General features: G+C 38.5%; 1 protein-coding gene across 8 annotated transcripts in view; it reads left to right on the top strand.

Moving 5' to 3' along the window:
* The window catches only part of LOC113685605 (unconventional myosin-Va), a 35071-nt gene that overhangs the window by 20015 nt on the left and 2937 nt on the right, over positions 1 to 12119 (top strand). For all 8 annotated transcript variants that reach the window (XM_089194996.1, XM_089194997.1, XM_089194995.1 and 5 more), the window contains 13 exons: positions 2880 to 3108; positions 3659 to 4326; positions 4711 to 4785; positions 4908 to 5013; positions 5092 to 5159; positions 6227 to 6280; positions 6688 to 6942; positions 7423 to 7512; positions 9584 to 9734; positions 10500 to 10609; positions 10820 to 10891; positions 11024 to 11109; positions 11360 to 11534. In XM_089194996.1, coding sequence (XP_089051122.1) covers positions 2880 to 3108; positions 3659 to 4326; positions 4711 to 4785; positions 4908 to 5013; positions 5092 to 5159; positions 6227 to 6280; positions 6688 to 6942; positions 7423 to 7512; positions 9584 to 9734; positions 10500 to 10609; positions 10820 to 10891; positions 11024 to 11109; positions 11360 to 11534 — 2139 coding nt within the window. The remainder of the gene's footprint in view (positions 1 to 2879; positions 3109 to 3658; positions 4327 to 4710; positions 4786 to 4907; positions 5014 to 5091; positions 5160 to 6226; positions 6281 to 6687; positions 6943 to 7422; positions 7513 to 9583; positions 9735 to 10499; positions 10610 to 10819; positions 10892 to 11023; positions 11110 to 11359; positions 11535 to 12119) is intronic.

Genomic DNA, 12119 nt, shown 5'->3' with positions numbered 1-12119 from the left:
CATTTTAAAATGGAGAGCTTAGCATGTGCTATACAGTTAATGAAGAAAAACTGTTTTATGGCTTCCATAGACCTAACAGATACCTACTACACTGTTCCTGTGGCTGTTGAGTCAGAAAATATGTACAATTTTTCTGGAGAAGTTGGTTGTTTCAATACACATGTCCACCTAATGGTCTAGCTTCGGCGCCAAGATATTTAACCAAATTATTGAAACCAGTGTATTGCACTTTGCGTAGCTATGTCTCTTTGAATGTTGGACATATTGACGATTCATTAACAGGGAGACTCAGAGATAGAATGCAAAAATAACATTCCTACTGCTCTGAAACTATTTGAGTCTCTAGGATTCCTTATTAATCGTGGAAAGTCAGTGGTGCTAATATGTCATGAAACTGTTATTTCTTGGCTTCATCTTAGACTCTGTCAACATGAAAATATTTCTTAGAACAGAAAGAATAATTTTGGCCTGCTAGCAACTATTGAAGGAAAGTTTAATTTCCATTAGAGAAGTTGCACGAGTCATCGGGCTTTTGGTATCCAGTCTGCCTTCTGTCCAGCGTGGACCCCTTTTTGAGGTTTTTTTTTATAAAAATAAATAACTCTATGTTAGTGTAGAGAGTGGTATGTTGCTCGCACCAATTAGATCGCCGCTTTAGGGTATGTATCTCGCACCAATCAGATTGCCACATTAGGGTATGTATCTCGCACCAGTCATAAAACAGCATTTGAATATCTTGCATCAATCTTAACGTTTGGGTATTTTTTTCTTGCAAATGATGTCATGGATCAGGGGGCTGTGCACAAAGAATGACATGAACCAGAAATTTTGGGCTCATTTGTTAAGTGTAATGGTTTGTGGCCTTCGCGAGAGCCTCGTCGGTTAAGGTCGAAATTTATCGGGATATGAAAGTCTGCATTTAATTTTGTTGTATAATTTTTACGTTGAAACGTGTTTTTCCGCTCCTTTACTCGCAACGCACACGCCAAACAACTTACATTTTACCACGTACCATGAAAATAACGTCCAAAGCCCAATCAGAACATGCACAATCATTGCACTACACGAACAGTTAGCAATTTTTGCTACATAAGACGTCGTTCTATCATGTGTCATTTCCTTGAAAGCAACTAACGGCTGTTTATCACATATTCTAACCGCATTGTCCAACCCCACTGAAAAATTTCCACATGGAACCAAATGCTACTGACATTGAATTTTACACAATTCTTCCAAGTTTAACTTTGTTTATGAGTTAAAGTCGCTTTAAGTTACCTTGGACTTAACCCAATTGCGTGTTCATTCCTTATAAAAAACCTGCATTTAATCACGTATTTCACACACAGAGGGCAAAGTCCAGATAGGCAACAACCAATCAAGGAGCCCTCTTTGAAATATTATCCTTTTCTCTTGTTCAATGTATCTTCACTTATTCGAGATCGCAATATATCTTTGGTTAGGGTCTATGAGAGGTACAACAGAGTTTCAGCTTTCTTTTCGTGCAAAATTTGAGATAACTAAATGTAGACGAATAAATTTGGTTTTATCTGTGTTGGAGGAACGGCAGTGAGCGTAGTCTCATTCGCAACCGTCATTTGGTCTCGTCACGCAATGTGTTCTCTCTCAAACGGGAAATAGAAGGCGTTGTATGACGAGAGCAAACAACAGCTGCGATGCATCCTCTATAGTAACTCTCTATGTAACCAAATGAGACTGATGGCATGTCTGTTGTCAGGAAATACTATGAGGAGTATCGAAGTCAGCTGTTGGATTGCTTATGGCATATCGGCGAGGTGGTACCACAAAACATTACTCGGTGTACACAAAAAACTGGACAGCATTTTGTCTCCAAAAGAAAGTCGATAATCTTCAACCACCTATTAGAGAAGTTTTAGATTTTCTTTCAGAACTTTATAACCAAGGGCTCAGCTACAGTGCTATTAACTCTGCTAGAGGGGCACTTTCTTCTTATGTCTCTCTGGATGATGGCTATATGGTTGAACATGACCCGCTGGTTTGTCGTCTGGTAAAAGGTGTTTTTCAGTTAAGGCCACCCAAGCCCAAGTACACAGAGGTTGGGGATGTCTAAGTGGTGTGAACTTACCTGACTGACTACTCTTCATCCTGTTGAATCATTAACACTTAAACAACTCACATTAAAACTTGTTATGCTGTTGTTATTAGTATCCAGCCAGCGAGGCTAGACTATTTATTTATTAGACATAAATCACATGTTTGTGAGTGGTGAAAAACACTCATTTGTCATTTCAAAGTATCTCAAACAAATTAAGCCAAGGATACCTAACCCTCAGGTTGTCCTTGAACCGTACAAACAATCCTTTGTATGTCTTGTCACTACTCTTAAGGAATGTCTCGTCCGAACCAATGCAATTGGTTAAATGTAATCAACCAATTGCAGTTGTTAATAATTTATGTTCAACCCCATTAGCTAGTAAGTAGGGACACTGTGACAAGGTGGGTACGATCCACTATAACTTTAGCTGGTATTGATGTAACTAAATACTCTGTACGCAGCGCAAGGGTTGCATCTGTATCAACAGCAAGCAGGGCTTCAGTGAACCTAGATGATATCTTCTAAACCGCAGGCTGGTCATCTGAATGCTGTATTGCCCGCTTTTATAACAAACCTATTGCCCGAAATTCAAGTTATGCAAGCTCGCCACTTTCATCTCTGTAAAGTGTAATTTCCTTACATGTACACTAGACCATTTAAGTGGCACGTTGTTTTTTCTTCATTTCCGATTTGCTTTGAAATCTCATGGAATCTCTCACCATGGAACTTAGAAGAATTTCATATATTTGATTCAATTATTCAGTACTATGATTTGATATACTTTACCGTTTGTTCCTTTTTACAGGTTAAAGAAAAAGAACGAGCAATAGTTGCCGGGCGAGAACTTGAAGCTACACGGAAAGAACTGGAACACGCCAAGCAGTGGAAAGGACAGTTTGAATCGACACAATCCAAAATGCTGGAGTTGGAACTTGTCATCCAGGAGCTGCGAGAGGAACTCAGTGAACATGACCCTTGTGGAGAAAGATGGCACCGAGGAACGCACCAAAACAGAAAAGGAGGAGCTAGAAGAGGTTTGAATTTGGATAATAATTTAACTTAACTTTGAAATGTTCAGCGTATATTATAAGGAAATCTGTCTCCTCGCAACAAATTAGAGAGTTTTAGATCCATGTTTGTTTGTGAATGTGTGTGACCGCAAACCGCCAGGAGCCACGTGACCAGACTATAGCGGTCACGTTTGCCGTTTGTGGTCCACGTTTGAGCTTTGGACAAGGTACTTTCAGGTACGTGAACTTGCTCGGCGCTTTTCTTCTGCGTGTTTGAAAGTTCTTACATATGTCATGTAAATACATGTGAGATGGTGCGTTTTTTCTTTTCCTGAAAACCAAACTTTTAGCCACATTTTGTGTTTGAGATGAAGGAACTTCATCTAGTCTGTAGGTCAAGATGGCGACGTAGATGTTGATTTCCATGGCTTTTTGTCACTTTCAATGTTTTTAGCCTGTACGCCGCTCATTAATCGACAGGTGAATTTTTCACTAAGCAAATTGTGTTAAGTGTTACATTGAAGATGATTCCAACCTTTGCGCTGGGCATAATTCTGATTTATTTCAATAACAGAAAATTCTCCAGAGGATGCCGAGGAGAGGGAACAGCAACAAGATGAAAACGTGGAAGCTGGAATTAAAAAGAACAAGCTCGTTCAAGGACTTGAAAAAAGTATATGCGAACTAGAGGACAAATTAATGGAATCTGAACAGATTCAAGCGAATGGAGATATACCCCGTATTGCGGTAGAAACTACATCGGAACAGAAACCGCCAAGTGAAAATCAGGTTATCGAATCTGAAAAGTTTCAGCAAGTACTACATGAGAGAGAACAACTGGAACAAGAGAAAAGTAGCCTCGAGCAGCAAAACAAAAAGATAAATTCTGAACTTGAACTTCTAAGAAAACTCTTAAGTCAAAGAAATATCGATAGAAGGAAGGAATGGGACATGATAAAGGAGAGAATGGATGAGATGTCAGCCGAACGCGACCAGGTAGAGAATGAGAAGAACCGACTGAGAGAAGAACTTGTAAGAATGGCTTCTGTCGCTAAGGACATGCATAATGCAGAGGAACAGTTACGAACTAATCCTGATGAAAGCGCCTACGTACTGCAGGCGGGGAGTTTGAAGATAGCAAACAACGTTCTGCAGAGTGAACTGCAAGACTTGATTCAGAAGGAAAAGGAATTGAGGGTAGCTAATAACAAGCTTTGGAAGGAAAAGACACAGTTACAAAGGGTATGTTCGAACTCTCTCAAAAGAACTTTTTAACTCTTTGAAATGAGCAGCAGGAATTTTTCTCTCGAATGTTTACTTAGTAAATATGTTCAATTTTAGTTGCACTGCCCAGCCAGAGATTGTCATGTAAAAACTTCGGCCAGCAGAGGAACTAAAGGTTTGAAGTTTTGGGAATCAGCACCTCAATTGGTCATGAAGTCAACTCTTGAACGACACTTTTGTAGCACTGTCGCCGATCTCCTTTTCTTTGCTTTGTCTCGCGCCCGTGAGAAAATGGTTCTACCATCTTTTGACAGTTCCGATTTTATGTGTAGATAATACTCCTACTTTATTTTTAATTTGAGTATGATTTAGGCTGGCCAAAATATTTATATCCTGTTTTAGGGGCGTGGTGCGTCCTTGACATCTATGGATGGGAATTTCAATCAAGAAGTTGGTCGTCTGGTAACAGAGAACGTGGTAAGTAGAAAAAAAAAAGTTTTTTTTTAGCCTGTTGCTCTAACTGGAATATTTGGTTGGTTTTGTCGTAGTTTTACCAAAAATAGCGCAGAGCTCTTATAAAAGCCCTTTTTACTATTCAGGAACTCCGTGAACAAGTTGAAAAACTGAAGGCAGAGCTGGAAGAGTACAAGAAAGGTGGAACAACAGCACTGACTCCATTCCGAGGAAGAGCACAGTCGTGGAGAGGTCAGATTAACACCAGTTTTATTGCAAAGATGTCTTTGTCAGTTCTACTAAATTGGTTGGTAACTGTTTATTTTATAGGTGAAGTGGAGCAGAAACGGAGAGCTCAAAGTTTCTTATCTGGTCAAGAGCCAAAAGCTGAAAAGTTGGTAAGATCAGAAAAATCTCCTGAATGAATTTTTCATAGTTTTCTTCGGCCTGGGGAAATATTATTAGTAGCTTATTGGGAAGACCAAAATAATTGCCCTTACAGCAGGGCTTGCAAGTATGTTGCCCAAGGTTCCAAGGTTGCCCAGCAGTTTTTTATCTATAAAATATTTATTTATTTCATATCCATAACACTGGATTCAATTACTTAATTGAATATTCTTTTTACATTATGTTTTTTTATTTTACTTTTGGCACAAACTGTGAAACGTACATGGTTATGTTTTGTTTGTTTTTATTAACTCGAAGTTGGTAATATGTAATAATGAGATTCTCCTGCCTCGTTTATTCGCGTTATAATTTGCGGTTTTAAACGAATTTGTCAGGTAAAGAAAGGCTCTACTCTGGAGTGCTCGGCTCACTTCAAGCCAGAGGATATGTATAAGATTATAACTGGGCCTACACGTTAAAACATCGCAGTTTGCATGAACCAAGGAGGGTAAAGACCGCCGACAAAACAAATTGCAAGAGTAAAAACATTTTGCGGACCAGCAAGCAGAAGATAAGCGACGTCAGTTCTTTTTCAATTCAATCCGTTTCAATAGTCATAAAAACCTACTGGCCGAGTCTTCAATCGAAAGGAAAAGGCGATCGCTAATAACACGTGCATCTAACAGCTCACCGGTCACGACGCGACTCTTACCTTGAAATCCCTTCATCCTGCCTTGTAGCGGCAATCCATTTCGATTTCAATAAATCATTCGAAGAAAAATTGAAGAAAGATAAATTCTCACCACTTTTATTTCGTTTGTCGTTACTACAGAAATTAAAGCATCAATGATCGTGGTCCATGCATGCTTGTAATCTTCACTCAAAACACTGTAATGAAACACAAAATCTAAGCCTTATGCCCGTCCAGCCTCGATTTGGTGTGTCACACAACCCAAGATGGCGCTGCGTGATAAAGGTGTATTAAAGAATACATTGTGCATAATACTTGTGACTCTTTTGGTTTACCGGTTTCTAGTCCTAAACTTTCACTTAGCATTCAATCAATTGTTTCCTCCAGGTTATGAGGCATGCCGGACTGCTTAGGAAATCCTCGCATGCACACATGGAAGGGGTAGTTATTCTGTTTACTAATTGCTTTGCTGGTTTCTGGTTGATCTACTTTAACTGAAGTTAGTAATCAATGTGGTGTAGTATTTGTTATCGATCACGGTTGGCAGTTTTGGTGAAATTGTTCACCTTAACCCGTGCGAAAAATCGTATTTTCTCGTGTGTCCGGCTGACCCAAAGATCTTAACGTGTGCAAGGAAACTGCTCTAAACCGACGTTTGATGCAAAGTTTTGCAAAGAGTAAGTGGCATGATAACCAAGTACAGTCTGCTAGCAAACGTATGAGACAATGCAATGGTTAGTAACGATGTTGTTGGATGTCACGTAATTACTGTTGAACAACGGTCGAATTGTCGTAGTCACTTCTGTAGGCAGTAAATAATGCTTTGATTTTTATGTTCACTTTGGTAGGATCTTCTTCCTGCTCCACCGCAATTAAGACAGCACAAAATCCGTGGAATGATTGAATTTTCAGGCGAGGACGAAGAAAAAGTTATCAAATTCCTCATCACTGATATGAACCCCAAATCCATGGCAGAGGCTATCCCAGGACTCCCCGCGCACATTCTGTTCATGTGCATTCGGCATTGTGATCACGTAAATGATGACCGGCGTATGCAGAGTCTGCTGACTAACAGTATAAACAGCATTCGAAAAGTAGTCAAGGTAAACAGTGTATCAGATAATTCTTATTTAATTAACTATTGAAAAAAATCCTCTTATTACTTCATTAAGCGTTGTTTTTGATGTTGAAACTTGCGCAACAATGTACATGCTCAACCAACTGGATGGAAGACTGAAACCAATCACTTCTTGGTCACTTGCATTCAATTGTTGTAACCTTATTTGTTATGATTTACCCTACAACTCATGCCTTCAAAGGAAAATGTTCCAGAAAGAGCTGTTTTTTATCTCCTATCTTTTTTACTATTTTTTTTAAGATTCGCCAGAAATTACTTTACATGTGCATTGTCCTTCAATAGAAGAACTGTGAGTTCAATTTAGCCACTTTCTAAAAAAGCGACATTCTTAGACGATTTACATGAGAGAGGGAAAAAAATTATGTATCTACTGTACTCGGGTTTAGCTTGATATAGATCCGTGATCCTTACGTTGAAAAAAAACTGGCTTCCTTTTGATCAACAGAAAAACCCCAATGATCTTGATATCTTGGCATTTTGGCTGGCAAATACGTCGCGCCTTCTTCATGACATGAAGCAGTACAGTGGAGATAAAGTAAGTTTATCCATAGTGTCAATAGACTCAATCACCGACCGCTGTTCGCATATGGAGCCCACGCCCCCTTCCCGACCCTACTCGAGAGTAAGGCCAAAAACCGAGCCTACAGCACTGAAGTTCACTTTTAACATGATATCCAAAGGCCTAACTACTCACACTTCTTGTATCTTTAATTTTTTTTAGTTTGTTTGATTTTTTTTTCGTACAGTTTTAGTAAAGAGGGCTTTATTTTTGTTTAAATACACTCAATCTCCACCATTCAGAAGTTTTGTATCATTTGTTGCCACAGTTGTTGTTGTTTTTGGCGATGTTTTATGATAATTAAGCTATAACTACCAAACTAACACCGTTGTATTTTTGCATGTAATGTCATTAATGGTAAAAAAGCCGATTTCCATCCAAAATATGTTTCGTTTTAGAAGAATTTCATCTTGTATTAAAAGGAAAATAATATGAATGGTTTTGCACTAAAAGTTTGCGCCAGACCTCGCTTTGAAACCGAGGCGGAAATAAAGTTTGAAGTAGCGCCAGCCTTTGATTTACAAGAATTCGAGCCGTAATAGACATGTGTGAAAAAAAAAAGACGAAAAGTTTCATTGCATTTTATTTTTATCTTTGCCCTTTTCTTCTCAAGATATTGATTGATGATTAATTTTTCTTTTGACCGATCTTCCTTGTGTTTTTCATTGATTAGAGGTTTATTATTAAAAAGTATTCAAAAATGGCACCCAAGTGGTGAAATACATGTGAATTTACAAGCATACTTCAAATATTTAAAAAATACGAAAATCTTACATTTGACTTCAAAATTAAGAGTCTGAAGGGACTGGGGATTACAAGAGTCAGTAGTTATATACCAATGAAAAAACGCTTAGGTTTGCTTGACTACAAGGACTGGGCGTTAGACGCCATTGTTGGAAAGAAAGATTTTTTAAATCTTTCGGTCCGGCATTTAAAGAGTGATACATGGTTTTTGTTGCGCAACTCATAAACGTGGCAATCGGCGCGCTTTGGTGGAATAAGGTGGTACAGCCGTGACCCAGGCACACAGATACCGTCCCAAACTTTCTTGCAGAGTTCGTCTCTTCTCACATTTAAGCGAGTGGAGTTTGCAGCCACAATGGCGTCTTTGTAGCTCATTAACATTTTCTTTTGAGGTCACAGTGGTGTAACTTTGTGATGTGACTTTCAGTGTCTTACTTCTGACTATTCTCATTCATTCTCGCTTTGCTCACTGAAAATTCTTCAGTGGTTTGTAAGACGACCCGATGAAGACGGACTGTCCGCATCTCTGTTAAAACAGTGGAGTAATATGAAGGATTACATCAAAGATGTTAGTTTGCCACTAACCTTTCTTATTGTGCACTTCGTGGTTTGTTTTTCTCGCTGAATGCACGCTTGTATCTGCACCATCTGGTTTCTTTTTCCTTCTTTACACCCAAGGCGAATTTGGTTGTCACATTTTGTAAAACAATTTTCTTTGAATGTCTTTTGCTCATCTTTCTTCTCTGCCAACTTGATTCATTTTTAATGTTCTTTAATTGCTTGTTGTTCTTGTAACACTTAAGATCACAAATGTTTATTTTTTTTCTGTTATTTAATCATTTCTTTATTTCTGTATTTATCCATTTATGAATTCTGGTTTATTTTGCATAATAGTTTCGTCACCTTTTGTTTGCGTTTGTTTAATGTTAGGGCTGCAACGTACAAAACCATTATAACGTTCGTCAACATTGGTTACTTCTCTGTGACTTTTAATTATCTTTTTTGTCTGAACCTTGAGCAGGAAACTCGTTTTCTTTAATTACGGAACTTAAATGGAAAAATCCTAGCTCATGCATTAGAAATGAATGAAGCACCCCAAACGGTTAAATCTCCAGTTAGCCCCTAGATTCTGACTTCCAAGTTGTTCTGAGTTCGATTATGGTTCGTTGCAAGTGTTTCGAAAGCTTTTTTTTTTTAGTAGTGATCCGCGTTAGAAGTAGGCACTTCTGTTCCAAAACTGTCATCAGCCAATGAACTAGTTGAATTCAATCCTTAAAATGTGTACGCCTGTCTGTATTTTCAGGCGTTTCAAGTGCACAACACTCCAGAACAAAATGAACACTGTCTGAAAAACTTTGACCTGACAGAGTACCGGCAGGTGCTGAGCGACCTGGCCATACATGTCTATCAAGATTTAGTCAAGTGTACGTGGGAAGCTATACAACATATGATAGGTAAAATGATTTTGTCACAATGATCCTATGGAAGTAATAAACAAATAGTGTTTCAGTAGGCTAACTGCTGGTGCCATGGCTCAAGCCCCAGCTGGGAATCGGTCAGTATTTGACCACGAAGTGTGTCAGTCTGAACCAGGCGTATCCCCACATGATTTAGATGTTAAGATTAAAATGGTTTACGACCTATTGGTGTCCAATTCGTTCGTTGATAAACCGATAACACTCATTCTGGGCTTTTTTGAGCTGATCTCCTCCTCACTCGATTCAGAATGATTACGTTTGCTTTAGAGAAAAGTAGGAAGGTTTTGAAGCTTTTTAAGATAAAATAAATCAGCGAAACGATCAGAGATTGATTCGCACGACATAGAATCTTTTTGCCAATTATATCTAGGTATGACTAGTTAAGTTTTCTTCACACTTGCGACACAAAAAAAGCGAAAAAACGAAAAACCGAACAGATCACTTTTTTCTTTATGTCATTATCTGTTTAGTTACGTTTCCAATATCTGACGTAGTCTACTTGTTCACGCCTCTATATGATAAAATAACTACGTTCTTGTGTATTTTTCCTTTGTGCAGCTAGTGTGAACTGTTCATACCGATGTTCATGTCGCTATTTTCTTGTTATGTCTGTGTGTTCACATTACTAACTTGATAACATAATAACCTCCTCGCGTTGTCATACTCATACCATTATGTCGTTATATCTCTATTGTCAACCAAGCTTCACTTTTTGTTGTTGTTGTTGTTTGTTACTCGCAGTGCCTGGAGTGCTTGAGTACGATTCAATTCCAGGCCTGTCCAGTTTCAAACCATTCGGTGGGCGATCCAAAGCTCATGCTGATATCGCAGTGAAGTCTGTCACAAAGATGGTGAGTGACGTGGGGTTAATGAGTATTATTAAAATTGCTCCTCATCTTTTTCGACCTTTTTACTACTCTGCATTGTAACGCAAGTTGTTGTAAATTTATCTAAAATTCCGACAAGAACAACGAACTTTGATTTTACAGTTTTTCTTTTGTCAAGTTCCCATTTGATCGCGCCAATCAGATTTAAAGATGGCAAGTATATTTTGATTTCAGCTGTCAAACTTTCTAACCATACTTAATGCCCACTGCGTGGATCAAGAAATCATCAGACAGGTTTTTAGACAGGTTAGTCAGGTATACTAAGCAGTATCATTTGTTTCTTGCATTCTGGATTTTGTTGAATTGCTTTTGCCGATATCTTTTCAACAATACTTTGTTGACATTGTTGTTGTTGTTTTGTTTTACATGATAATTTAGCTCTTCTATTACATTGGTGCCAACATGATGAACAACCTGCTGCTCAGGAAAGACTTGTGCCATAGTTCAAGGGGAATGCAGATCAAGTCCGTGATCAGTATAAAACGTTACTTTTTCGCTGAAGTACCAAACTTAATTGTAATGTAAAAAGCTCATCACCAAAATCCAAATTTCTCCAAAGAAAGACTAAACAAGAATGACCGAATCCATGAATAGTAACAGAATATTAGCACCTAAATCCTATTGCTAGGTAATTTTTTTACCCGGCAAGTGAGGCATGCTCAAAGAGGGAAATTAAGAAAACCGAAAAGTTAATGTATTTTTTTTGTTCCTTAGATTTAACCTCAATCAGTTAGAGGACTGGGTCCGGCTGAACCAACTGGAGGGCGGTGGTGTCGTGGAAGCTTTGGACAATGTCAAGCAAGCGACGCAATTACTTCTGGTCAACAGGAAAACGTTGGAAGACGTGGACGCGATTTGTGAAGTCTGTAGTTCTCTTACTACCTTACAGGTAAGATAACCGCTTTACTTACCTGCTGAAAGGTAAGATAACCGCTTTATGTGAATGAAAGTGCATGATCCTCGCAGTAATGTGCACTACTTAGGCAGTAGTGAAAATAAGGCCTGAAAAAATTCAGGCCTTATTTTCACTACTGCTTAAGTAGTGCACATTACTGCGAGGATCACTTTCATTCACGTCTTCATCCGCAGTTCAAATATTTGACTTTCATATATTCTTAACCGTTTATAACTGCTTTACTTACCTGCTGACAGGTAAGATAACCGTTGCTGGCGGATTTTTGGTCATCATTAGAAAATTAAGATGTCAAATACGGTGATAGCTCGGAAAACAAACTGGTTACACAACTCGCAACAACACGATAGGGAACAAGGCCCACAGATAGAGAGGACGATATTTTTTTGTTTGATGTTTTTCCTTTCAGGTAAACGGCACAAACTCAAACTATTGTGAAATCGTGTGTTTGAATTAAACGGTGAAATGAATCGCGGACTTGTTTTGGAAAACGTATCATGGTTGCCTTTGGTCAGGAAAAAGTTCGAAAACTTAAAGAACTTATAGCTGTGGCAACCATGA

This window comes from Pocillopora damicornis, chromosome 2 (assembly GCF_964200805.1).
Source record: "Pocillopora damicornis chromosome 2, jaPocDami1.2, whole genome shotgun sequence".
In the NCBI taxonomy this organism is placed as follows: domain Eukaryota; kingdom Metazoa; phylum Cnidaria; class Anthozoa; order Scleractinia; family Pocilloporidae; genus Pocillopora; species Pocillopora damicornis.
The sequence above is the reverse complement of the archived record's forward strand: the minus strand, read 5'-3'. Positions and strand labels throughout refer to the sequence as shown.